Consider the following 25,525-nt stretch of genomic DNA (forward strand, 5'->3'; position numbering starts at 1 on the left):
AATAATATTTAGAATAAAAATCCTATTACAAAGCATGTTCCGTTATGATGCTTGAAAAATATTACTAGTCTTGAATTTGAAACTTGAATTTCTTATACATCAGTAACAGGAGTACAGGTTTTTGTTTGGTTTCATTTTCGTTTGATTGACTCCATCGAAATAGAGCTTGAGAGATAAATCAGCCAGTTTTAATTTAAACAAAGTCTTTGTCTTTACACACTTCCAAAAAACCTTGTGAATTTACATCTTATTAGATGCACATAAATGGAACGTCGCAGTTCACGCAAATTTACGTGGAAGGACAACCGTCGTGACTTGAACCGAGAATGATTGTATCGCAACTACGTTTGTTAATCGACTGAGCCACATAAGCATGCATCTGCTTGGTTGGTAAAAGGTGTATCTAAGTTCATACAGTCACAGGAGAACGTAAGTTACAGTCTAAACCAGTGAAATTCTAGCTAATCTTACATTAGTCTTTATAAATTACATCGTATGAGGGATTAGGTCATCTGCAAAATACGAATTTTTTTAATGTATATAATAATAATTTGAATTGTCCTGTTTTTCGCTGAATTTATGATATGTTGTTCGAAATGTTTAATCGTCATAAAACCCTTACTTCACAGCTAAATACGAAATTTTTAAAGCAGATTTAATAACTGTTTGAACTTATAGGCCAGGCTATTTGATGGCCGCAAAAACTTTTTACGACTGTGACGGTTCCCAAGTTTCAGCTCTGTAAATAGATTGTTAAAAACTTCATCGAAACTTGTATCGATCTTTAATGAAATGTTAATGAAAAATGCATCATTACACCACAAGGTGGATTAAAACAAGTTTTTTTTCTATGTATAACATATCCCGTAAAAAATAATCCATTGATTATACTGCATAAACAATTGATTCACAATTAGATATATGGGTTACAATACATTTTATTGTATCTTGACAAGATATATTGTTTCTACGATTAAATAATTGTACACGTGGTGTTTCAAACAATATGCAAACTATACATTTGATTGTTTTCCAAGAAAACATGTATGAAAAAAATTTATGATTTGAATTGTTACGATACTTAACAACCTATACATTCTATTGTAAAAAGCATGTTCACAATTAATTCAATAGTATATAAAAATACATTAAAATATTTTTCAATGGTCAAAGCAACCAGAATAAAAAATATTGTAGAAAAACAATACGATTTGCTGTTACAAAACCTTTCACAATTGTGCTTTGATCATTGAAAAATATTTTAATGTATTGTTGTACACTATTCAATTAATTGTGAACATGCTTTTTACAATAGAATGTATAGGTTGTTAAGTATCGTAACAATTCAAATCATAAAATTTTCTCATACATGTTTTCTTGGAAAACAATCAAATGTACAGTTTGCATATTGTCTGAAACATCACGTGTACAATAAATTCAATTGTAGAATCGTAGAAGCAATATATTGAATCGTTGGAAATTTAAAAAAATCTTGTCAAGATACAATAACATGTATTGTAACCCATATATCTAAATGTGAATCAATTGTTTATGCAGTAAAATCAATGGTTTATTTTTTTTACGGGAAAACTGTGGCAGGTTTTATAACAGCAAATCGTATTGTTTTTCTACAATATTTTTTATTCGGGATGTCTTTTTGCAAAACCCTATGGAAAAGGTCCCTGTGATGCTATTGGTGGCACTCTAAAGCAAATGACAAAAAGAGCAAGTTAAGGTAGATAAGGAACATACCCGTAAAAAATAAACCATTGATTTTACAGCATGAACAATTGATTCACAATTAGATCTATTGGTTACAATACATTTTATTGCATCTTGACAAGGTTTTTTTCGTTTCCAACTATTCAATATATATTGCTTCGATTCTACAATTGAATATATTGTACACGTGTTGTTTCAAACAATATGCAAACTGTATTTTATGATTTGTATTGTTACGATACTTAACAACATATACATTCTATTGTAAAAAGCATGTTCACAATTAATTGAATAGTGTATTACAATACATTATAATATTTTTCAATGGTCAAAGCAAGGGTTTAGTAACAGAAAATCGTATTGTTTTTCTACAATATTGTTTATCCCCAATTACCTATCTTGAAGCGAAATTTTAAAGTCAAAAATTGTTTTTTTTTAATCGACTTTGAACTATTAAAATATTTTTCAGTGTTGAATTCGATTAGAAAATTTTTCAAAATTTCGTTTCGAAAATTTAACTAATTTTGTGAAAATCACTCAAGCAATACTATTTGGTAGGATTTGTTATTTTTTGTCAAAAGCCATCTGGACAAAAGACAGTCTAGATCAATTTTGGTAAAAAACGTATGCAAAGCGGCTTTTTGTGACAAAGTCTATATGTACAGAGAGTTACATTACAATCGAGCTCAGAATACGACCTGGCGCTAAGTTCGTCTCCTCTATCTTCCCTCCCGGTCTGTTTCTCGTTGGCCGTGATTAAAAAGTTTCTAATGCCTAAATGTTAAGAATGGCTTAGAAAACCAATAATTCAACACATTGCACTTATTTGAGTCAAAGTGTTCATTTTGTCGTGAATACGACTTACTTTACTATAGAGCGCCTTTTCAAAATGTATCCTCTGAGAGAGTGATAAGTTTTTGATCGAGTATATCTCTCGTTGTATCTAACGTATCAACATCATTTTCGCTACATGCCATCTGAAATATGATCATCAATTTATGATAACATTTTCAGTTCTTTGAAATAATCACAAATTATTCAAAACTAGAGTTTTCTGAAATGTTTGGTATCAAGGAATATCAACGCAGAAAACTATTGACGCGTGTTAGCCTTTTCGTACCCGAGCCGACGGTTTGGATGTAGTAAGCGACATTTCATTTCTGCGTTACCTACTGAATAGGTCTGAAAAGAATAACACTTCATATATTTCGTTCATTCTTGTTTGCGCAGTTGACTGAACAGGAAGTGAAGCAAGTGCATCATTTCGGTTGGTTGAGGTCCACAGCTCAGTTTTAGTTTCAGTATCCAGAATTTAGTTCCAGATACAGAATCAAGCATTCAGCTCTGCTGCGTGGTGATTTTTTTGTGCATCGTTCGCAGTGTTAGTTTCACTTCAAACAAGAGCGATTGCGTCATCCAGCTGCTGGTCGTTTGCATTGCAACCAGCCCTTCAAAGGGCTCTAAATGTTATCTGAAGAATTTTTAGACTTACTTATCTGTTGAAATATGCAAAACGGAAGTGAAAAAAATAGGTTTAGTGAAGGTTGACAGTCTGATAGATTCTAATTAGAAAAATTTCGCATACTTTTCTCGGATTTTTGACGTCAATTCGTGTCCTCTTTACTATGGAGCGCCTTTTAAGAGCTTATCTTTTGTTCCATTCAACATAGTTTTCTCTCAACAGAATTTTCAGTAGCATGAGGTAACCACAAGCAATTCGAATTGCTTTTTTTCTAAATATTTCAGAAGTGAATAAGCTAACTAATAGATACTTCATTTATTCTAACCTATGTAGTTGACTCCTTCAGTTCAGACCAGAATCCATTTCTAGAGTTCAGTTCTGGATTTCAGATTAAGATTTCCACAATCCAGATCTTAAATTCAGCTCCTTGTCCAGAATCCAAGGCCAGAATCGAGTTCCAGAATTCGAAATCTGTAGTTGAAACCGAATTTTAGAACTTGATTCTGCGCCTGGATTCTGGAACTGAGGTCTCGATTCTAAACCCAAGCTCTCGAACTAAATTTCAGAAATGAATTCTGGACTAAGATCTGAACTTTGAAACTGAATTCTAAACTAAAGATGCGTATCAGACCAGAATTCAGTTTAAAAGTTTCTGTCCGGAATTCAGAATTGAGTATCAGAATCCTGAAACTGAGTTCTAAACCTGAAGCTCTGGAACTTCAAATCGAAATCTAGGATTATAAATCAGATTCAAAATTCAATTGTATTTCCAGAATTCAGTTCTAAAAACCACTACAGAATCCATGTTCAGAATACAGTTCAGTGCAGGATTAGAATTTGGTTCAAGAATTCAGTTCTACAGAAGAATAGCGGAAACCAGGAAATAGAAACTGAAGATTTTTGAACTAAATCAATTTGAATTTCGGGGCTGAGTTCGGAATCCGAATTTTAAAACTAAATCCTGAACCGGAATTCTGTAGCTAACACTCAGCTGTAGAATCTAGATGCAGAGTTCGTTACCAGGCTTCAGGTTAAGAATTCAGTGCCGAGTCAGAATCCTGGTCTCGAATTTAGTTCCGCAACGCAGATTTAGTAATCAGTTCAGCAATCCAGAATTAAGTTTTGGAATTCAGCTTCAGAATTCAGTTCCAGAATCTAGCATCAAAATTGAGAATTCAGATTCAAAATTCAGTTCTAGTTCAGTCGGTTTCAACATTTGGTTCCAGAAATCCAGGTTCAAAGATCAGATTCTTCTATATAAAAAAACTGAACCATTCATTTTATTCGTATTCACGTCATCCGGTTATGTCTCTGACATTACTCACCCGTCTTTTTATGGTAAAGAATCTCTTTTCTATGTCAGTAATTTGCTTTTGGAAATTTATGATAAACCAACAAAAACTAAGCAACTGGAAACCGGCAATCGATGATCGTTTGACGGCAGCCTAAAAAAGGCCAAACAGGTATTCCGTCAGAGTTACTGAAATCAATTCAGCACGAGTGGAATCAATAATCAATATTAATACGTTGAATGGCGTGTGTCAACACTGCACGGGTCATTGCTGACGTTGAGAAAATGAAATGAAAAAAAAGCATTCCACACAAGCAATCGGATTAGATTCGATCGATTACACCCCGGTACACGGGAATTCCGACGTCACCAGACGGAACAAGAATCGCACGGTCGGGTACGATTGCCGCCGTTCTCTCCGATTGTTGTCGTTAGGAAACGCCTCACTTCTCGGACGCCAACCGGAGTGGGTGAAAAGCTACGTGCCGCCGTATGAGATTTTACGGCTGATTTATTTCCACATGAATACATAAATAAATGAATAACTGGCATGTCGGTTCGGAATCCACTCCCCCTGTTCCTTCCACCGGCAAACTGCCTGCGGATATCAGCTTGACAGCTTAACGCTTGCGCTTGTTCTTACGGCTTTCTGGTCTGGTAAAATTGGATGTCAAACAGTGGTGATGGAACGATTTTCGACGGGGGAGAGATTTAGTGACGATTGAATCTCTTCGCAGTTCTTAGCGCTGAATCGAAATTTTCCCAGCCACTAACGTGAATTGTTTTCAATCGATTAAATATTTAGCGCAATGTGACGAAAATTTATAAGACGACTTTAATTAGCCCGAGATTTGATACCCACACACACACAGCACCCGGTTTTGAGCAACGATGCAGCGTCGCTGCAGTAGTCTTCTGAATGGGAATGTCGTTCCCGAAAATTCCCTTTCTTGCGGCATCCTGTGTCAAAGTATATAGAATGGAATATGGGTGCTCGAGTTTTCGCTATTTCGAAGAAGCTTCTTGAAAGGAGCACCAACTCCTGCGGCACCATCCGCTTTATCTACCCGCCGCCGGTGACATTGTGTCACTTCCGGTTTTGTTCTAGCCTAAACGAGCCCGCAGATGGTATTCCCCCGTCCCCGGCTTACTGACAGGCAGCAGCCAAACGAGGAACGATTCGAAGATACGCTGTTTATTGAAATCACTGACTGTCACACAGCCGCGCACATACACACACACACACACACACACACACACACTCACCCACGTGGAACACAACAATGCCAATGGCGATGGGGAGACGATATTGTCGAAGCTTGGTTTCGTATCGAAAATTGAAACGAATAACCTCGTTAAATATGTATTAGACGCAACGAGCTCCTAGCTGACAGGCTAGATATTGCGTAAATTCCGATGCCGTGGGTTTGCGACTAAATTGGAGGAAAAAGCAGTTGCTGGATCGTTTGTAGTTAGTAACTGTAAGGAAGTTTGCATCGGCAAGCGTGGTTGTGGAAAATTTGCCATAATAGAATATTACTTTAACGTGTGGTGCATGAACATTACGGCAGGAAGAAAATGGTACCCGGCTGAAAAAATATTCGTGGTAATTGAGCAGAAACAGGTGCTTTTCATACACCGTTTGAAGGGGGAGGGATTGAGGTTATTTGCTTTGTCGAAATCACGTGAAGCTGTAAACCAACGGTGAACCATCACTGCTGCGATATGCCAACGTCAGAACTCTATTCTCTTTTTCATTGAAATTTAACGATATCTTGATAAGAACGCGAATAGCCCGACGACTGTTTCGGGACACCTGCTCGTAGCGTGTCGTCAGTGTTCGTGCTTCAACAAGTTCCGGATTTGACCTTTACCACCGTCGCCCACCCACGGCACGGGTAATCGTTGCCGTAGCAGATTGAATTTCAAACAGTTCACGTCGTCCGGGCGTGCCACCGAAACGAAATGTCAGCTTCCCCGATGGGCAATGATCGACAGCACAATGGCGGTGTGGATGTCAAAGTCAACCGGCTGATGTTGCACACGTACCTTACCTTACCTTACCTCCCGTACGTACGTACGTACGTACGTACGTACGTTCATACGGGCCCGGAATGACATTCTGCTGGCTGCCGATATCCAATCTGCTATCAAGTGTCTACCAAACAACACGCCCTCCTCGCGTGTAGCTCGTTTACAGATAGCCCTCCCGGAGGGTGAAGTTCATCCCATTCCGGACGGGAAAACCGGCATCAGATAAATTCGCAAGTGCATTCCAGTACAACGTTATTAGCGTCAACATTGGCACATTCGGTTGCTGTTCCCCCCTACGGTGCCGGGCAGTTTTTCCAAGCTAGCGTTTGTGTGATCTTTTGTAGTTTGTTTTACAATCAGATTTATTTTTGAGACCTTTTAAGGGCCGGAAATCGATCAGTTTCCTCAAGTTTGGACTACTCTTAGATTAGTACACCAAATCTGAAACGTTGCTTCGAATGAAAACGTCGATAATGAATGCATGGACCGACGGATGAACAATATAAGTTTTGATTTTCTTGCTATTAAATTTTAGCACATGTTTCGTGTCGTACATGAAAAATCATATTTCATCTCTAAACTCCAGATTTTGTTAAAGAAACATGAAAAAATACGAAAAAACGATATTTGAAACAAAGTGGAATTGTTTTTGAGCCGATTTTTTTATATATTTTTTTGTATTGGATCTGATTGTCACCCTTTTTCTAGGGGGAGATTTGTTTCCATTTCCATCCAACGAGGATCGGGGGTCACTTTGTCCGCGGCTTATCTCATCATCCATTGCTTCATCGTCGGTGTTGTGTGTGATTTCCGTTTCCTTTTCGTTTTCCTTGTTGATCGTAGTATTGGGCTCGTTGAGAGTTGCTGCAGATGCGCCTTGTTGTACATTGGTTGCAGTTGCTAACTGGATGGAAGGTAAGTTGTTAACTGCAGCCGGTGTACTTTGTTATATAGGGGATACTGAAGGTTTCGTTGAATGCTTCATTGTTGTTGGTGTCTGTCACATGTGTACTGGGGTTGCTTGGGGTTGTCCTTTGGTGTGGTTGTCTCCTTGTCCAGTTTATCACATGACTTACCGCAGTGAACAGCTTTTTGGCAATATTGACATGTGGCCATCTGATTGTCATATGTAACAAGTGATTTGCATGGAATTCTTGTATCCTGACCAAAAGTTACATAAGAATGTATAGGCCTCTTCAAGTGCATGCGTAAAAAACGTACGCCATTTATAATACCGGGGAAAAAGTTCTTCCTCTTTTCTTTTTCGATAAAGAGAATCTCTCCGTATTGGGACATAGTTTTGCGAATATAAGAATCGGTGACGCTTGAGGGAAGATCATGCACACGCACTTCTATAGCACTATCATCCATATACACTGGAATGTTATACTTAATGTTCTCGTGCTCCACATAGTGCACATTGTTATTATCGTCTGCGAATTGAATTGAATCCAACTCTTTATAAAACTGGATGTAAACAACATTATTTGTCTTATTGCATTGAAGTAAATGCACACGTTTAATGTCAAGATGCATTTGCTCCTTAAGCAAACCTTCAAGTTCTCGTATCAAGCGTCGAATTTTGCACTGCCTGAAGTCAACAACAATTGTGTTCTTTCGTGTCGGTGGTAGCTTTTGTTCGTTTGGTTCACTCATTTCGAGGTCGTTCTATTGTTCAATACACAATACTGTACTTGATTTCTTCCGTCCTGAACGTAAGCGGTTTTGGTTACATCGACTGACTTGGATGAGATGTGAAAGCGAACTGAATATAAGTTTTGATTTTCTTGCTATTAAATTTTAGCACATGTTTCATTTCGTACATGAAAAAGCATATTTTATCTCTAAATACCAGATTTTGGTGAAGAAGCATGGAAAAAAACGAGAAAATGATATTTGAAACAAAGTGGAATTGTTTTAGAGTTAAGACCAAAGTTTTAATGAATAAAAAGGTGAGTGGGTAATGTCACAGGCATAACTGGAGGACGCGATTACGAATAAAGCACTTCCTGTTTTTCACACTTCCGAATATCGACAATCGTTCGTATTAGTTAATTATGTAAATTCTGCGACTTTTATCGCTGCGCTTGCATCATTTTGACGATAATAAGTATGTTTTATTGACGACGGACATTATCTATCACACAAATTACACCAAACCAATAAGATTGAAATATACAACAAACATATTTTTTTTGAAGATATAGAGGGTGAATTTAATTAAAAAAAACGTGCTTAATCCACCTAGCAGTGAAATGATACCTTTTTGTTATCTGTCCGCATGTGTTTTGTGCATGAATATTCTTCGGTGTTTAATTTATCGTGACATTATTTTAATGACCGTCGTTTTAAGCGGCAATTTGAGATTTTAATCACTCATTATTATGTAATGTCTAAACTGCAAATAGGATCGAATTTGAATCTAAAAGTGTGACAATCGATTGAACACTCCATGATATGTCGAAGTAAGTTCCACCTCAGAGTTTATGGTAGTTTACGGTACTTCCAAAGCCGGTAACTAATAAATTACAATAGTTTTGAGGCCAACTTAAAAGCTTTTTTCAAGATTGTCATCTTCTATATCAGTTTGAATTTCAAAAATTCATCATTCTGTAATTCCAGAATCGGAAGTCTGAATTGGATAAAATTAATTGTTTATTGTTTATAGTGGAGCAGGGAAAAGCCCAGTTGAGCTAGTTTAGTAAAAACTTTCTCTCCAACAGGCATAAAACCTCCTCTTCTTTTGCATCAACAGATCACAATGATCCAAACGATACATAATACATAATAACTTAAAACTAAAACTTAGAAATAATACAATGATAAGAGAAAACTAATACTAAATATACTATTCTCCGTTAAAAATGGACGGATTTTATCAATCTATGATTTGTTGGATAGTGTTCTAAAGTTTGAGCGAATTCTATACCTATTTTTTATATTTATAAAAAAAAGGTAAAAAGATAAAAAAACAAAATGTTTGAGAAAATTGATGAAATCTTTATAGGAATCGAAAGAACGATCAATTTAATTCTATGTTTAAAGAATATTTCATGCAAGTGTTAGTCGCGGCCCCACTTTAGATGGCCCATGCGCAAGGTTTAGTTTTGGCACACTATCTCCAACATATCGGCCGTTATTTCACGAATAAATGCTTTAATATTGGAGGGAGCACTCAATTTGGTCATTGTAACGAGTGCCGTGTGGGCTGTGGCACCGTCTTGTTGAAGCCACATGTTAGGCATATCCAATTCTTTCATTTTGAGCAAAAAATAATCACATGGTAGCACACGCCATTCACAGTAATGTTTCGCCCATCTTCGCCTTTAAAGAAGTACGGCCCGATGATGCCCGGTCTATAATCCACACCAAACAGTGACTTTTTGGGATGCATCGGTAGCTCTTAGCAGAGCTTCCGATTTGTCTTCACTTCAGATGCGGCAATTTTACTTGTTGACGTATCTATTCAACCAGAAATGATCTTCGTCACTAAGCACAATTTTTCGATAAAAAAGTGGATCTTTCTCCAACTTCGTCAGCGCCCATTCACCAAATGTTGGACGTTATTATTATTATTATATAATGTTTAATGTTAGACGTTGTAAGTCGATTCATGATTAAATCATAGACCAAACTGAACCTGTTTAGTGATCTGTCAAAAACAGTGTTGCCAGAAAGATTTCAGCAGAAAAATCACCCTTTATATACTCAATGGAGGAAAACTTTGTTTCTAGAGAAACTATTTGTGGAATAGTTCTTTGGGAACATTTAGATGAATCTAAAAATAAACAAATTGCTAAATTTATCTCGTGTTCACAACTATTGAGTACTTTTTCCGTAATTTATTTATCTTCACCAGAATCTGAATTCCGGAGCAGGATTCAGAAACTGGAATTGAATTCAATAACTAAATTCGGAACCTGGGATTGGGTCTGAAGTCTGGTGATTTGTTACCCATTTCTGGAACTGCTCGGTTCACATTTGTCTTTAGTTCGTTCACAGTCTTATAGTACTGTGTCCTTCATCTTCCATTTTCCTTTCCACTTTGCTTTTCTCTCTCTCCTTTTAAGGAAGAACACACTGTAATGCTTGGTGTACTGATCTAGTTATAGGGTTATAGGGTTAGAAGTTTAGTTTTAATTGTTAGTTTTGATTGTAAGCGTTAAGCCTAAATGTATCTGTTGGATCATTGTAATCGGTTGATAAAAAAGATGAGGAGGTTTTATGTCTGCTGGAGAGAGATTGCCATATTTCATCTCAATCGGGCCTTTCCTTACTCCCCAAATAAAATAAAACAAAATAATACAAACTTTTTTATGAAGTAAATTCCAAATATCGTGAACTTTTTTTTTACGATGAAATTCCAAATAATGTTAGCTTTTTTATATAAAATGTACCCTTTTTCGGCATTTTTAGTTGAGCTGTATGGAATGTTGCACCGTCCTGTTGAATCCACTAGCCATTCAAACCATTTTCACGAACAATGCGCATCACAAAATTATTTATCATGGCTCGATAATGATCACCATTAATAGTTTTAGTTGCTTCCTCGTCGTCTTGGAAAAATTGTTTATAATTTTACTCACAAGTCATATGTAAATAGTAGGGTTAATTAGAAAAATATCCATGCATACCGTTCCAAGAATGAATCCGCACAAGTGGCAACACCGATTCCCCGACCGAAATGGGCATGCAGCTTAATGAAAAGGTTTCGCGTTTTTCGTGATTTCATGGTTCATTTGATGATTCAATAATAGGGCTTTGGTACGCCCTCCGGCCCATCGGTGAGATAGAGAGAAAACGATAATTGGGATACACTTTGCCTTTGAAATAACTCGGGTTTTTTTGTTCACTAGCTTCATGTTCTGGCCTTACTATGGCGATTTCCAGTGAAAGAAAAAAAAGTACAAACGAACTAAATAAATGAACCCATTTTGCTGGTCGATTGATGCGGAATTAAATTACCCTACGCTAATTTGAAATTGTACTCCACGTAATTTTCGTTTGAATGCCTTATCGCTTTTTTGTAGTCGTTCGCAGTCAAATTAGTCTAAGAGTGTGTGTGTGTTTGTGTGAGGGGTGAGGACATGGTTTTATTGAGACATTTATGTGGAACCTTGTTAGGTAGAACCATCCAACTTACGATAGTTCGCTACAAGTTCGCTACGAAATTGTGTTTATGGGGGAAATTTTAATCAAAGATGTCTTCACTAATGGAATCACTTTTATTGATCATTTGCAAGATTAATTGTTTCGGAAAATCATCAGATCAATAAAAGACGTTCTTCCTTTTACAGATAGCTCGTAGGAGTTTCTGACACTCCGATTTCAACGGACGAATTGTTATAGAAATCTACAATGATATGTGTCTTCATTAGAGCGAATAAGTTGTATAGAGCTTCCTACCTAGATCTCATATTCATACTTTGATGGATGAAGATTGCAAATTTGTATTTCAATTTTTGGATTGGCCAAATTTTGGCATGTATACGTTTAATTTTTGTCACGTTTCGCCATTTGCCCATCTGTGCTTTAGCAGATCAATTTAAATCGTTTAGCAATCACGAAGCTCAACACAGCCTGCTTATAAACTGATAGTCGAAAGCGAAACGTTAGACAAATGTATTCGTTGTTTGTGAAGCTGATATTAAAAAGGATATGTAATCACAAGGAAAACGGACGCTCCAGCCAAGGCCCGCAGGGTCGAATATTCTATACCATTGGATTCTGTTTAACCATTTATCTGTGTATGGCAGGCGCGTATACAGGGAGGTGTTTTAGGGGTTCAAACTCCCTCCGAAACTCAAGAAAATATTATATTATGAAAACTCTTCTCTTTACACGGAACGACCGAAATTAACTCTGCGCCTAATTCGTATTACTGTTTTTGAATTCATTGATTTTAACAACAAATTTTCCAAAATAACTATGAAATTAGTTGAGAATTTACTTTGCAGAAAAGAACTCCTTTTTTTAAAGAATGTGTTTATTTGGCAAATATCCTGGACACAAACCAGCAATATTTCAATCCAACACGAAATTCTCATTGACAACTAATGTTGTTATTAAAATCCGAAAATTTGTTTCTATTTATCTAAAGACTGTCCCCCAGCACATTAATTTCGCTGTAAATAATTCACAAGTGTTAGATATTCAAATTTTTTTCGTTATACTGTTAATATTAGACTACTACAATAGAATATTATTCTCAAAATTTGCTACTTAACCATTGTAGACTAGCTGGCGCATCTTCTTGCGAACTTTTATCATTAAATTCCGTACAGACTACTTGGCGACAAGTTTTGACACTTTTTTCCAATCTTTTTCGAACTGTTGAATGGTTTCGGCTGCCGAGACTTGTTCATTAAGCTGTGTTTTCGTTAATGCCCAAAATTCCTCAATTGGACGAAGTTGTCGGTGGTGGATTCATGTCTTTTGGGACGAAAGTGACATTTTTGGTAGTATACCATTCTACCGTTGATTTCGAGTAGTGGCAAGAAGCAAGATCTGGACAGAAAACAACACGATCCTTATGACTTCGAATCATGGGTAGAAGTCGTTTTTGTAAACATTCCTTGATGTATATTTAGCTGTTCATTGAAGCAGTGGTGATGAAGGGTTTCGAAATCTTACCGCAGCTATAAATTGCTTGCCAGACCATAGCTTTCTTACCAAATTTTTCGACTTCAATCGATGTCTCGAAATGGTTTAACACTTTCCCTCCTCGCACCGTATAATATTTTGGTCCCGGCAAGGATTTGTAATCGAGTTTCACGTAGATTTCGTCCCCTATGATTATGCAGAATTTCCAGCAAGAATCGTATAGTACAGCTTTCGAACCCTCGGCCTGATCGATGCTTCTTGTTTCGGACTACGTTTTGGTTGTTTCTGCTTCTTATAGGTTCGAAGATTCAAACGTTTGTTAGCACGAAGAACATTTGACTTCGAAGTGCCCACTTTTTGGCCACATCCCGAACTGAAACCTCCTACTTTTGATCGATCGCCTTCAGTATACGTTTATCCAACTGAGGGTTAGCAGGACCTTTTTTTCGACCCGTTTTCGGTTTATCCTCAAAGGTGTTATCCTTACCGAACTTCCTGATTGCATTTCGCACGGCTTTGTTACTTACTCCTTCCATTTTTGCTATAGTTTTCAGTGACGTTGTTCTGCTGAAAGTCCACGCATTTCAAAACAAACTAATGAAAACGAATAAACAACTGCACAAGTGGTTAGAGAAGAGTGTAAACAACAGGACGCAGCCATAAAAATTGACAGATTCTTAATCATTGCGAAATAGCAGCGGTTCTGGGACAGTCTTTATCACCATCATTGCAGAAGGACAGCACAAAGAAAACAAAAATGAAATTGGTTTTAATAACAAGATTATTATCCAAAAACTCATGAGAAGTGTCAAAGCAAAACAATCCATTAAAAAACTAAAAAGGAAAGTTCTTGTTGAAACTGCTTGCCAATTGCTTTGATGTTTTTCGCATGTGTTACGATATATCCATATATAAATTTCTAAACCGATATGTAAAAATGACGAAAACTCTTAGTGGAAAGTGTATTTATTCAGAATTTGTGCGCATTTGAAGCGATTGTGCGTAATAATGTTTTTACACGGAATAGTGAAGTGAGTTTCGAATGTTGCACTATAATTGTATATGTCAAATGATGTTTTCAGTTTTCAGTGAAAGAGTCGCTTTCGTGAAGTTGAATGAAGAATACAGCGATTTAGAAGAAAAATTTTCAAGAGGAAGTTTACGTTTCGTTCATGTCTTTTTCTCCAATACAACATCGTATTTATACCTGCCAATATAGGAAAGATAACCGTGACTGAATTATTTTTCGGTAGTAGTGTGCCATCTAGTGGCTAGTAGTCATTACGGTGTTAATGTTTTTTCAGTGGCAGTGCGCCATATAAATGCAAATTGCAGAAGCCAATTCAACCATTTATGTTGGTTGAAAACAACGTTTTATTTCTCTAACTCAACTAAAAAATTAGTTGAATGGAAACGAAGTGTGCCTTAGCTAGAAATGACAGCACGTTGAATTGGTGAATTCAACTGAAAAAATAGCCATTTCAACAAATATTTTATTATTATTAATGGAATGAGAATTAAAAAATCTAAATTAGCCAAAGTAAGATTTTTTTTAGTTGTCTCAAAAAATAACTAACTAAAATCAGAAAACCAACTAATTTTTTCGCCAAGATGCTGATTTCGGTCTTTCCGTGTAAATATTTAAGTCAATTATAAAATAAATAATTTTCCACAAAAGACTTTATAGCCAAAAATTTGTCTAATAATTATATAATTATTTTTATTCTTATGGAAATCCATCAACATGTTCTGAAACACTTCCAAAAATTTTTTTTGTACGCGCCTGGTACAAGGTGCTTAAGAGACATAAATGTTTACTATCTTTTTTTCCGAAAAGGCTTAACCGATATTCAAATGGACGGTTTTACGATCCCTAAGCCTATTATTTAATTTTATCCAGATTCGGTAGTTGCACTCAATTTTCTCAGAGAAGGTTTAACCAATTTTTACAAGCTTACATTGAGTTACAAATTTGATCAGTATCAAACGAGGAAAACAGGTTGAAAAAAGTATGAGCGAATCAAACCGCAGGGTAATTTTTTATTGGCAAAACAATTTCCTCAGATAGGAGGTTCGAGTCCTGTCTATGCGGTAACTTTTTCGTGGTTTTCATTAAATAGTTGTATTCGGATGTCATTTTTCCAATCTGTTTTCCTCGTCAGGTACTGATCAAATTTAAAATTAACTCTACGTCTTAACAAGGCTAAAACAAATCATTGAAAGTCAATCTGATTTGTCCTTCAATATATTGTGTTCAAAATTTCAAACCACCGTTTGACGGCAAAGCAAAGAATGAAGAGAGACTTGCGAGACGACGGGTAATGAACGGTGGCAGAGTGGTTTCCATACAGATATGACTATAATTGAATGCCGTGGCACCCGGACACAGCGAAGCATGCTCGGTTCTGCTAGTCAATTAGGCTGTTTCTTTATGTGTGCACGGTAGAATCCAAGGTTTTTTTTTTTTTCAGAAATAGCTGGACCGATTTTTACAAAGTTTTGTAAATTACTATTAAATTTCATACGAATATGATTTCAGGCTCAGGAGTTATAAGTGAAGGAGTAAGAACATCTTATGTCAAACGTGTATTTTAAAACATAACAAATTGATTGAAACTGAAAGATGATTTCTCATAATTTTCAAAACCGGTAAGTTGATGACCCGGAAAACTTATCTTACCATACAAGTTCTAGGCCTTCGGTTACGGAAAAACCAGAAATTGTGTTCAAAAAACAAAATTTATCGATTTTAGTTTTTCAGAGGTTGCAAAATCGATCTTAGTTTCAAAATAAAAGGCTCCATTATCAAATAGAATGCCATTGAAATTTGAGCTGTATCCGATTTCCAGTGACGAAATTACAAAACGACAAGCATTTGAAGTTTCGAACCGTCATTCAAACTGAAGATGCAAAGCACGTGAAAACTGGGCTCTTAACATGTTTCTTCACTTTGCATGCAAATGTAAGATTTGTAGGCCAAACACAAAAACTTGTACACAGAATACATAACCTTGCATTCTTGATGCTGAGATAACTGAAATTATTGAGTGGAACATCCACATTTTGAACTTGTGAAAGTATTGAGACAAACTCTTGAAGAGTGTTCGCATCTTAACTTTACAATCTCTATATCGGAAAATGCTACACCATGATATGTTTATAAATAAGCAAAATAAACAACAATCTGCAATTTACTGTTGCATGTGGCTGGAAACTTGAACCCGCCGTCGGTAAATTGCTTTTTCAGTTCGACTGGGAAATAAACGACTATCGAAAAACTCAATTTTCTCGCCTCGGCACTGAGTTAGTATTGCCCCGAGAGACAGATAGTGAGAAAGCGAGAAGGGGGTTTAACAAAAAAAAAAGAACATCATCAACCAGAACCAACACACCCGGGTGCCTCTCGCATGTAATAACTACTGTGCTATCTCCAGCACCGCACGGCTCGAGCATACATCATTACGCACATTTCCCCGGCACAATGGAGCCATAATTTGCCGCACATTTGTAGGTCCTTTGATTTAGAGTCGGCCGGTTGCAACTTCTCCAGTTCCCGAACGCACCACCCACTTTCAGTTTTGACACGCAGAAAATGTTGTTCAGTGTTTGGTGGATTTTGAAATTGCGATATCGTAATTGAAAAAAAAAACCATTACAAGAACTACGATTACATTTACCAAGTTCAAGTGCACTTTTATACCGTGCATGAACTAAATTTTCACTGAAAATCCTAACTTCGGATTGATATTGCTCACATATATTATTGCCTTTTCATAATTTGCTCTCTAGAAGAGTGTTGTGCTCAACATAACAATATAATTTCCAATTCATTCAACCGGAAACGTTCAAAGCGGCCTGTGCCTCCAGCTTATGGGGAGATGCCTACAGGATGTTTATGGTCAAAACGAGAGGGGCACCAGCATCCCCTGAACGTAGTTCGGTAAAGCTGAGGTTCTCTTCCCTCACCACGACACGTTGCTATAATCTCAAAACCGCACGCTTCCGGACATTTGGAAAAGGCAGAGATTGGTACTGTTACCGAAAACTGGGAAACCTCCTGGGAACCCGTCGGCATACAGACCAATCTGCTTGATCGACACGACAGGGAAGCTCCTGGAGAGAATCATCCGGAACAGGCTAGCCCCGTTCATTGAGGAGGCGGGTGGACTGTCTAACGAACAATACGGGTTTCGCAAAGGCAGGTCTACGGCAGATGCCATAAAATCGGTGGTAACCACCTCGGAGGTCGCTATTCAACCCAAGCGGCGTGGAATTCGTTTCTAGGCGGTAGTAACGCTTGACGTCAAAAACGCCTTCAATAGTGCTTGTTGGGCGGGTATCGCTTCGATTGGGAGTACCGGAAGGGCTGTACAAGATTCTGGAAAGCTACTTTTAGAACCGGACGCAGCACTTCTATCACGGTCGAAGGGCCACAGGAATCCATCCTGAGCCCGCTTCTGTGGAATATAATGTACGATAGCGTACTGAGGTTGTGGCTCCTCCGGGCGTCAAGATAGTCGAGTTCGCGGACGATATCACGCTTGAAGTTTACGAAGAATCCATCGAAGAAGTCGAACTGAGCGCATCACACTCGATCAGCATAATGGAGGACTGGTTGTGTAGCAGGATACTGCAACTAGCGCATCATAAAACTGAGATGATGGTGGTAAACAACGGAAAGCAAGAGCAAGAGAGCATCGACACATGTTGGTGATTGCATGATCCCCTCCAAGAGATCACTGAAACGATTGGGTGTGATACTTGACGACAAGCTCAGTTTCGGCTAGAACGTTGAATATGTTTGTAAACATGCAGCGCTCTCGCGCATGATGGCCAACAGTTCGCCGGTACATTCCAGCAAACGCAGGTTACTGTCAGGAATGGCAGTTTCGGTTCTCAGGTACGGCAGCCGGTATAGGCGACGGCACTCCATGTGGAACACAACGCACAAATGCTGAAGAGCAAGCACAGACTGATGTGTCTTCGCGTGATCAGTGCGTACCGTACGGAGGACGCGGCATGCTACGGAGGACGCGGCACGTTACGACATGCGGAGGGACAGGAACGCTCGTAGGACTGCCAACGCAGCCTCCCTACGCGAGTCTCAGAGAAAATGGGACAGCTCACTTAAGGGCAGGTCTACACATCGGCTCATTCCAAGAGACTCCGGATGGATCGACAGACTCCATGACGAAGTAAATTTGTACCTGCTTTGCGACACAAAGGTATGGCCTACTGGATGTATGTGGCAGAGAAACTACACCAGAGAACCTAGTCCAGAGGATGTGCCACAGTGAGGAGAATTGGAACGAAGTGTCGACCGCGACCTCCCAGATCGCGGGGAGCTTGCAGCGGAATTGAAGCGCAGAACAACAGGCAGTCGCGACCGCTGGTCACTAAAGAGGAATCAGCGAATAAGCTTCGGCTCGGGAGTTTTTCCGTTGTCGGTGAACTCTCCGTCGATGTAGTCTTAATCCTTCGCCGGGGATTAGACAAGTAGATTGCGACGCAGCCCCGGTATGGATCGTCGGGGCGCAAGTGAACCGGAAGCCATCCTCCAGCCGGAATCATTGGAGAGACCCAGGCATCCTGCCGATCGATCCGTTTGCGGGTATCGGAAGCGACGGTCACGGGAGAATTTCAATCGTCGGAGAACTCTTCGCCGGTGTAGGCTAGATCCTTCGTCGGGGACTAGCCGAATAGAAGCCACAGCACCGAAGTCTAGTCGTCGGGGCGCCAGTGAACCGGAAGCTATGCTCCAACCGCAATCATTGGATCACTCGTTCAAGTGTCCAGATGGCATGACATGAATACTCGGTGTCGGGAGACCTTCATTCGCCGGGGATTAGCCGAGTAGAAACCACACTATCGAAGTCGAGTCGTCGGGGCGCCAGTGAACCAGATGCCATGCTCCAACCAAAATCACAGGATCGACCTCGGCACTCATTCGAGTGTCACGTGTGGCGAAGCACAAGATTCAGTATTGGGAGAAACTCTTTCGTCGGGGAGCTCTCCGTCGTCGTAGTCTAGATCCTTTGGCGGGGATTAGATAAGAAGATTGCGACGTAGCTACGGTATGGATCGTTGGGGCGCCAGTGAACCGGAATCACTGGACCGACCCAGGTATCCTGCCGTTCGAACCGTTTACGTATAGTTGATCCATCGTCGGCTAGATCTATCGTCGGGGATTAGCCGAGTAGTTTGTTTGCAATGATTCTGTACACTAAGAATCGGTTGAAACAGAATGGCCAAATTCCACAAAAGAAATGTAATGCCAGGACTTTGCTTTTCTTCTACATTACTTTCAGAATTTACCCAGAATTTTTCCTCCACTTCATCGGAGATATGATCATCAGTTTGAGATAGAATTTCGGAAGTCAGGATCTTGGTTCTAGGCTTGAACTCTGGAAATAAATGAATCTCGATAATAAATTCTTGACTTGGAACCAAATTCCGGAACTGAAATTGAGGTTCAGACCACAATTATGTTACAAAATTCCTGTCCATACTTAGAATTCAGGTTCAGAATTCGAAAACTGAGGAACTTCAGACCGAGATCCAGAACTAGAATTCAGATCCAAAACTAAGTTGCATATCGCTGATTATATTGAAGAAAATTCTAGTTTCTGTGAAACGCTCGCACTTTGAACTTGACATTCTTCATTAAATTCTGCACAGTTACTTTTGTGACTTTCCTGATGGCAGCTGTTCAGGTTTTTTTTAACTCCTGCATGTTTTGGGACACTGTACCTTCCTTCCGAAAGTGCCGCTTGACAATTGCCCAATACCTTTTAATTGGCCGAAGATCCGGGCAGTTCGGTGGGTTGATGTCCTTTTCCACGAATTGTACATTATTTTGTGACAACCACTGTAGAACGGAGTTGGCGTAGTGGGCTGAAGCCAAATCCGGCCAGAAAGGGCCCCCTGTGCCCTTCGTGACGAAAATTGACGACTGCAAACCACAGGTACAAATTGCTTGCCAGACCAACACCTTCTGCCCAAACTTTTGCATCGCCACCGTGGTGTCAGCGTCGTCCAGGTCCTGGTACACCGATTTCGTATAATATTGCAGTCCGGGCAGCGCTCGAGAGTCTTCCTTGCCGTAGGTTTCGTCGTCGATCAGGATGCATCCGTCTTTATTCTGTAGAATCCGGTTATACAGTTTTCGCGCTCTTGTTTTGGCCTGAACTTGCTGTACCAGGGACTTTTTCGGCCCCTTCTGCACAGAAAAAAATTTTAAATTTAAACGCCATGTATATAATTAAACTCGTAAATATACATTTATGTAATCAACAATTGAATTGAAATTTAAGCGCAAAATAATGTACATAATTAGAGCATCAAAATACGTGTGAATTTATATTGTTTTTTGCTTAATTGTACAGCACATTTAAATTTTCAATTGCTAGTTTAAAAACAATGTTGAGTTCTTGAATTTCTCATAATCGGAACTGTAATTTTCAACCGACATGTAAAATCAAAACAACATTCATTGAAATTTCATAAACAAAACAAATGGCTGCCGCGATAAATTGCACGTCGACTTTTATCCATCTGTTTATAATTTGTAGTGTTCTGTGCGGAAATAATGTCAATTGAAATAAGTTGTAAGTTTTGTGTGACTGTTTTCAAAGATTTAGAACATTTTATTTACCATATGCGAGTGCATAAATATCAACGATATTTTGAATGCCCGATTTCGGAGTGTGCAGTACGTTGCCGATCTTTCGAGTCTTTTAAAAAACATCTTAGACAACGACATGTTGAAATAAAACTTCAACGTACTTTCCGTTGCTCCGTCTCGTCGTGTAATTCCGTTGAAGACAGTGTAAAGTTGATGGCCAAACATATGACGAAACATCTGAAATCCGGTCAACCCGTGTTTTGTCCGTTTGGTTGCATATGCAAAAAACCTTTCGTAACTGTAAACAGTATGCGAATTCACAACATGTACTTCCACCGGAACGGAAACATCCGAATAGATAGTGATGAAAGTTTATTGAAACAGACCTCCGTTCCACAGTTGGACTTTCTCCAGTTAAATGAATCTTGTTCGTTGAATGCATGTTCAGAGTCTCCAAATCCACTAAACACCTTTTATAAAACTAACGAGAACATATGTAACATTTTCGGAAACCTATTTCTCAAACTGTTATCAAAAAAACATGTGACAGAATCCGCAATACAGGAAGTAGTAGTGGCGTTGGGGGAAGCTGTTTCGGTTCAAACAAATAGCTTCAAAAATTTCTGCTTATCGATCGGTTACGGAATCAACGAACAAAAAAATAACAATTCACATCATTTAGAACGAAATTTCTGCAATATCTTCGATATCATGTTCGGACCTATGGGACTATTTCGATCACCTTACATGCGAAAAAAGTTTTATCGCGAGCATTACAGTTTTGTCTCTTCAATACCTATTGCACTTCAAAAAGACAATGAACATAAAGACGCTTTCTTCTACTATGTACCAATATTGGAAACACTGACCGCGATGGTCAATGATCCAACAATTTACAACGCTGTATTTCGGAAAAAACTCAGTGTCCGGTTACCTGACAGATTTCGACGACGGTACCAAGTTTAAAACCAGTTCATTTTTCTCCGATAAGACATTAAATCTTTTTTTATATCAAGATGCTGCTGAGATGGTTGTTAATGCTATTGGCAACGCCACTGGCCGATATAAATTATTATGCGTTTACATGATAATTGGAAACATTGATTCACATTTACGATGTAAAACCGAAAATGTGCAACTAATACTTCTTTGCAAAAATAAGGATTTTTCTTATTTCGGTTCGAATTGCATATTTCGACGACTCGTTGAAGATATTAAAATACTGGAAGAAAACGGGATTGTTGTACATGGTGGTGGATTTCCTGAAACTATACGAGGTTCAATATTTACTACAATGAATGATAACTTGGGAGCACATCAAATAGGAGGTCTTGTAGAGAATTTTTCAACAAGCTCTCACTTCTGTAGAACTTGTTATATTGATCACAAGTCGTTTAAAATTGATAGCTTGAATAAGGCAGAAATTAGGAATCCTGAAACGCATAAACATGACATTCAGATGATCACAAACAATGCAAGTTGTATACCTTTCCGAGGAATAAAATCAGAATGTATATTTGATGAATTGCAACACTTCAAAATGTTTGATCTAGGAGCCGCTCCGTGTATAGCTCACGACTTATTTGAAGGATGGATTAACAATGATCTATTTTTAATACTGAAACGCATCTGCAAAGAGAAACATATATCTCCTTTGTACATTCAAGGTAGAATGAACGAAGTTTGTCATAAATTGAAACTGGACACGAAAATTGCCATTGACTTTACTAGAAAATCCAGAAACATAAAAGCAAAGGCTTGTGATATCTGGCACATTGTTCAAATTTTTCCATTTTTGTTTATAAATAAATCAATTGATTATAACGACCCGATAATACATATGCTGTTGCTGATTAAAAACATCACAGACATTATCACTACACCAGTTGTATCTCAAAATCAAATTCACCTGCTACGATCACTAATAACGGAATACATTGAACTTCGAACTCATCACTTTGATACTCCACTTAGACCTAAACATCATTTCACCACCCACTATCCTTGGATCATATCGAGACTTGGACCTCTTATGTCCTTCTGCACTTTATTTTGTGAAAGAAAACATTGTTTTTTTAAGCGAGCTCTACGAAGCACTCTTAATTTCAAAAACGTCGTGAAGTTCTGTGCGGAGCAACATCAGTTTTACCAAGCTCTACTAACACAAGAAAATGCTCGTTTTGAAAGGCATTTTTTGGTATCAAAGTTTGTAGAAACGTATAAAGACCTCCCTGAGGTAATGCAATCGGAATTACGGAAATTTTGCCTCCTAGACCTAGAGTCACTCTATGCCGAAAAAGCATCATATTGTGGACACGATTATGAGAAAAATGATTTCATATTCCTCGAACATGATGAGTATGGTGAAAAATTCTATGTGGTTCAAATTCAGCTGTTGATTTTCAACAAATACACTGAACAAGTTTTTGTTTTTGGACTAAAACATTCCGTTCTCCAATCTCCCGACAAAGGAACTCTGGAAATCAATTTAAATCCACTGCTAGTTGTTGCTAAAAATATTAAGGATTTTGTCGACCGAACTCCTTTGAAATCGTTTCTTGAAAATAAAAGGCTTTATTTATTCATTCAGCATGCGATTCCTTTGGTTTGAGCACCTGATATTAAAAACTTCAAAAAAAAATACAGAATGGCGACCAATATTAAAATTTACAAAATATGCGACGCGTCTCGGTTCAACAGAATGGCCCTACCGGCTCTTTCCAGCGTCTCCAGTTTATTAGAACAAGGTAAGAATTGCCATGTATTTTCCAATTCTACTTAAACTCTTCATTGTTTGTTTTTCTTATTTATTTATTAGCATCAATTACATTAGGCAAACATTTTGAAACTATATACATAGAAGCTGATGGATGTAAAATCATCTCTGACTTAGCATTAGCCGCCTTCGAAACTCAGCTGTTAATGGTAACTGAGGAAGATGAAGCTTGGATACCAAACTTTCAGCCACAAACGAAACAACAATCAGCTTTAGAAATTTCAGGTACGTTGAAAATTTATATCTGTGTTGATTTCCATACGAACGAATCGTAAGCTCTCACTATTTTTTACTGTGGTGGTAATACTAACTCTATTATTGAGTTTCCTGTATTTAAATATTAAAAAACTCAAATTCGAGAATACACAATAAAGTAGTATATAATCCTTTCCTTGTTTGCCGTAAATACACAATACTTATAACTTACAAACAAATTTCCATCGTTAAGACATAAATATTTATTGTCAAAAATTTCAGTACCCAATAATCATCTCGTAATTATCATTTCACACATCGTTACAGAGCGATGGATAGATTGTCCAATACCTACATACGACCTATTCTGGCAAAAAAAATGTAATCCTTATCCATATCTTTTCAATAAGTTCCAGAAAGCATATTTTGTCGTGAAGCTAGAAACTGTTGGTTTCGCCTAATGTGCACAATATTTGGTATTTGCTTCTTTGTTGTAAATCGCAACTACTGAGGATAAGTCCATTGCAATGCCTAAAATATCAATGTTTTGATCAATTAACTTCGACATCATTGTTTTTCATTCGTCCGAATGAATAAAATTCACAAAAAATCTTACCTTACTCCTGAGTAAATCTTAATTTGTATCTTGATTTCATATTTCGTTCAAAAAAATTGCAATGCGAAAGCGGTATTGGTCAGGGATGTCAGGTTCTTTTTTTTAATTTGTTATTGCAAAACCAGTCTGTGCAAAATCTGATCGGAATCATTTTGGTAAGCAAAAAAAGGTCTCGCTACTTCCAAACGTCCTGTCGGAAATTTATTTCATCTCGGATTTCCCGAGCAAATTGAAGACTTTTTGGGTTCATCATCTGTGATAATCACAGATTAATCTGTGAACCTGCCATCCCTGGAGTTGGTAACCTAAACTGTAATATATACGAAAATGCAGAGATACCAGATCGTTTATTTTAAAATCTGTGTTTGCCAGAAAATTCGTGAAGAAAATACTAGGTCCCGTACGATACACTCTTGTAAGTACGAATATCAAGTACGTTTTTACAAGTAGTATTTGAAATTTGAGGAATCTGTGTTTGTCTGTCTTCACTTTCAAAAAAGCTTTAGAGAAGTACAATTTAGGAAATCTGCAACATATTAGAAATCCGTGAAACGCATATAATTTGTACACCTGGCATCTCTGCAAAAATGTCATGAGAATGAAATGTTACACGCTTGTTATATATTAGTCTAAAGTGAGTACAATTTCATTTACTTTCGCTGAAATGGAACTACTATATAGTGGATCGTATGAATAAAACTTAGCAAGCTCGAATTTCGGTAGTAAATGCTACATGTGGATCATGTTCCTGTCAAAATCAGAGGCTTTACTACATAACAACTTTCGAACATGTAGTATTTACTGCAATTTTTCGGTAGGTAGCTCCAGAAATTGCTACTCGTGTGTTTACTGATAAATTGAAGTAGAAAAATTAAACAAAGTGATTTTGAGGCAGTAAGTACGTTTCTTACTTTGTTCATACTTATTCCAGTTTTTCTGGCTCCGTGGCGATACGGCATGCAGTAAACGCTCAAATTCGAAAGCAGCATAACTACATGTTCGAACTTGCTTTTTATTCATGCCAAACCGCGGATGTTTTATATGGGAGATTTACAATAGAACTGAAACTGGAACAAACGTATCCCCGTTTAGTTTAATTTATTCGTAATTCCTTCGTATTTTCTAGTAATAATTCTATTATCTAATTTTTTATTATCTACAAACTTTTTGTTTTGTATTATCTACAAAATTTTCGTTGCATA

At 37.8% G+C, this 25,525-nt stretch overlaps 2 protein-coding genes across 5 annotated transcripts in view; both read left to right on the top strand.

Moving 5' to 3' along the window:
* Positions 1 to 25,525, top strand: part of LOC131432595 (furin-like protease 2) — a 967,327-nt gene that overhangs the window by 126,578 nt on the left and 815,224 nt on the right. The window lies entirely within an intron of this gene.
* LOC131432596 (uncharacterized) overlaps positions 1 to 25,525 on the top strand; it is a 114,149-nt gene that overhangs the window by 70,796 nt on the left and 17,828 nt on the right. Inside the window, exons 3-4 of one of the 3 annotated variants that reach the window (XM_058598959.1) lie at positions 23,327 to 23,483; positions 23,555 to 23,737. In XM_058598959.1, the coding sequence (XP_058454942.1) occupies positions 23,384 to 23,483; positions 23,555 to 23,737 (283 nt within the window). In that variant the 5' untranslated portion in view covers positions 23,327 to 23,383. Of the gene's footprint in view, positions 1 to 13,015; positions 23,484 to 23,554; positions 23,738 to 25,525 lie in introns of those variants that run through there. The other 2 variants (XR_009229904.1, XM_058598961.1) reach the window with 2 other exon arrangements.

This window comes from Malaya genurostris, chromosome 2, assembly GCF_030247185.1.
Source record: "Malaya genurostris strain Urasoe2022 chromosome 2, Malgen_1.1, whole genome shotgun sequence".
Lineage (NCBI taxonomy): Eukaryota > Metazoa > Arthropoda > Insecta > Diptera > Culicidae > Malaya > Malaya genurostris.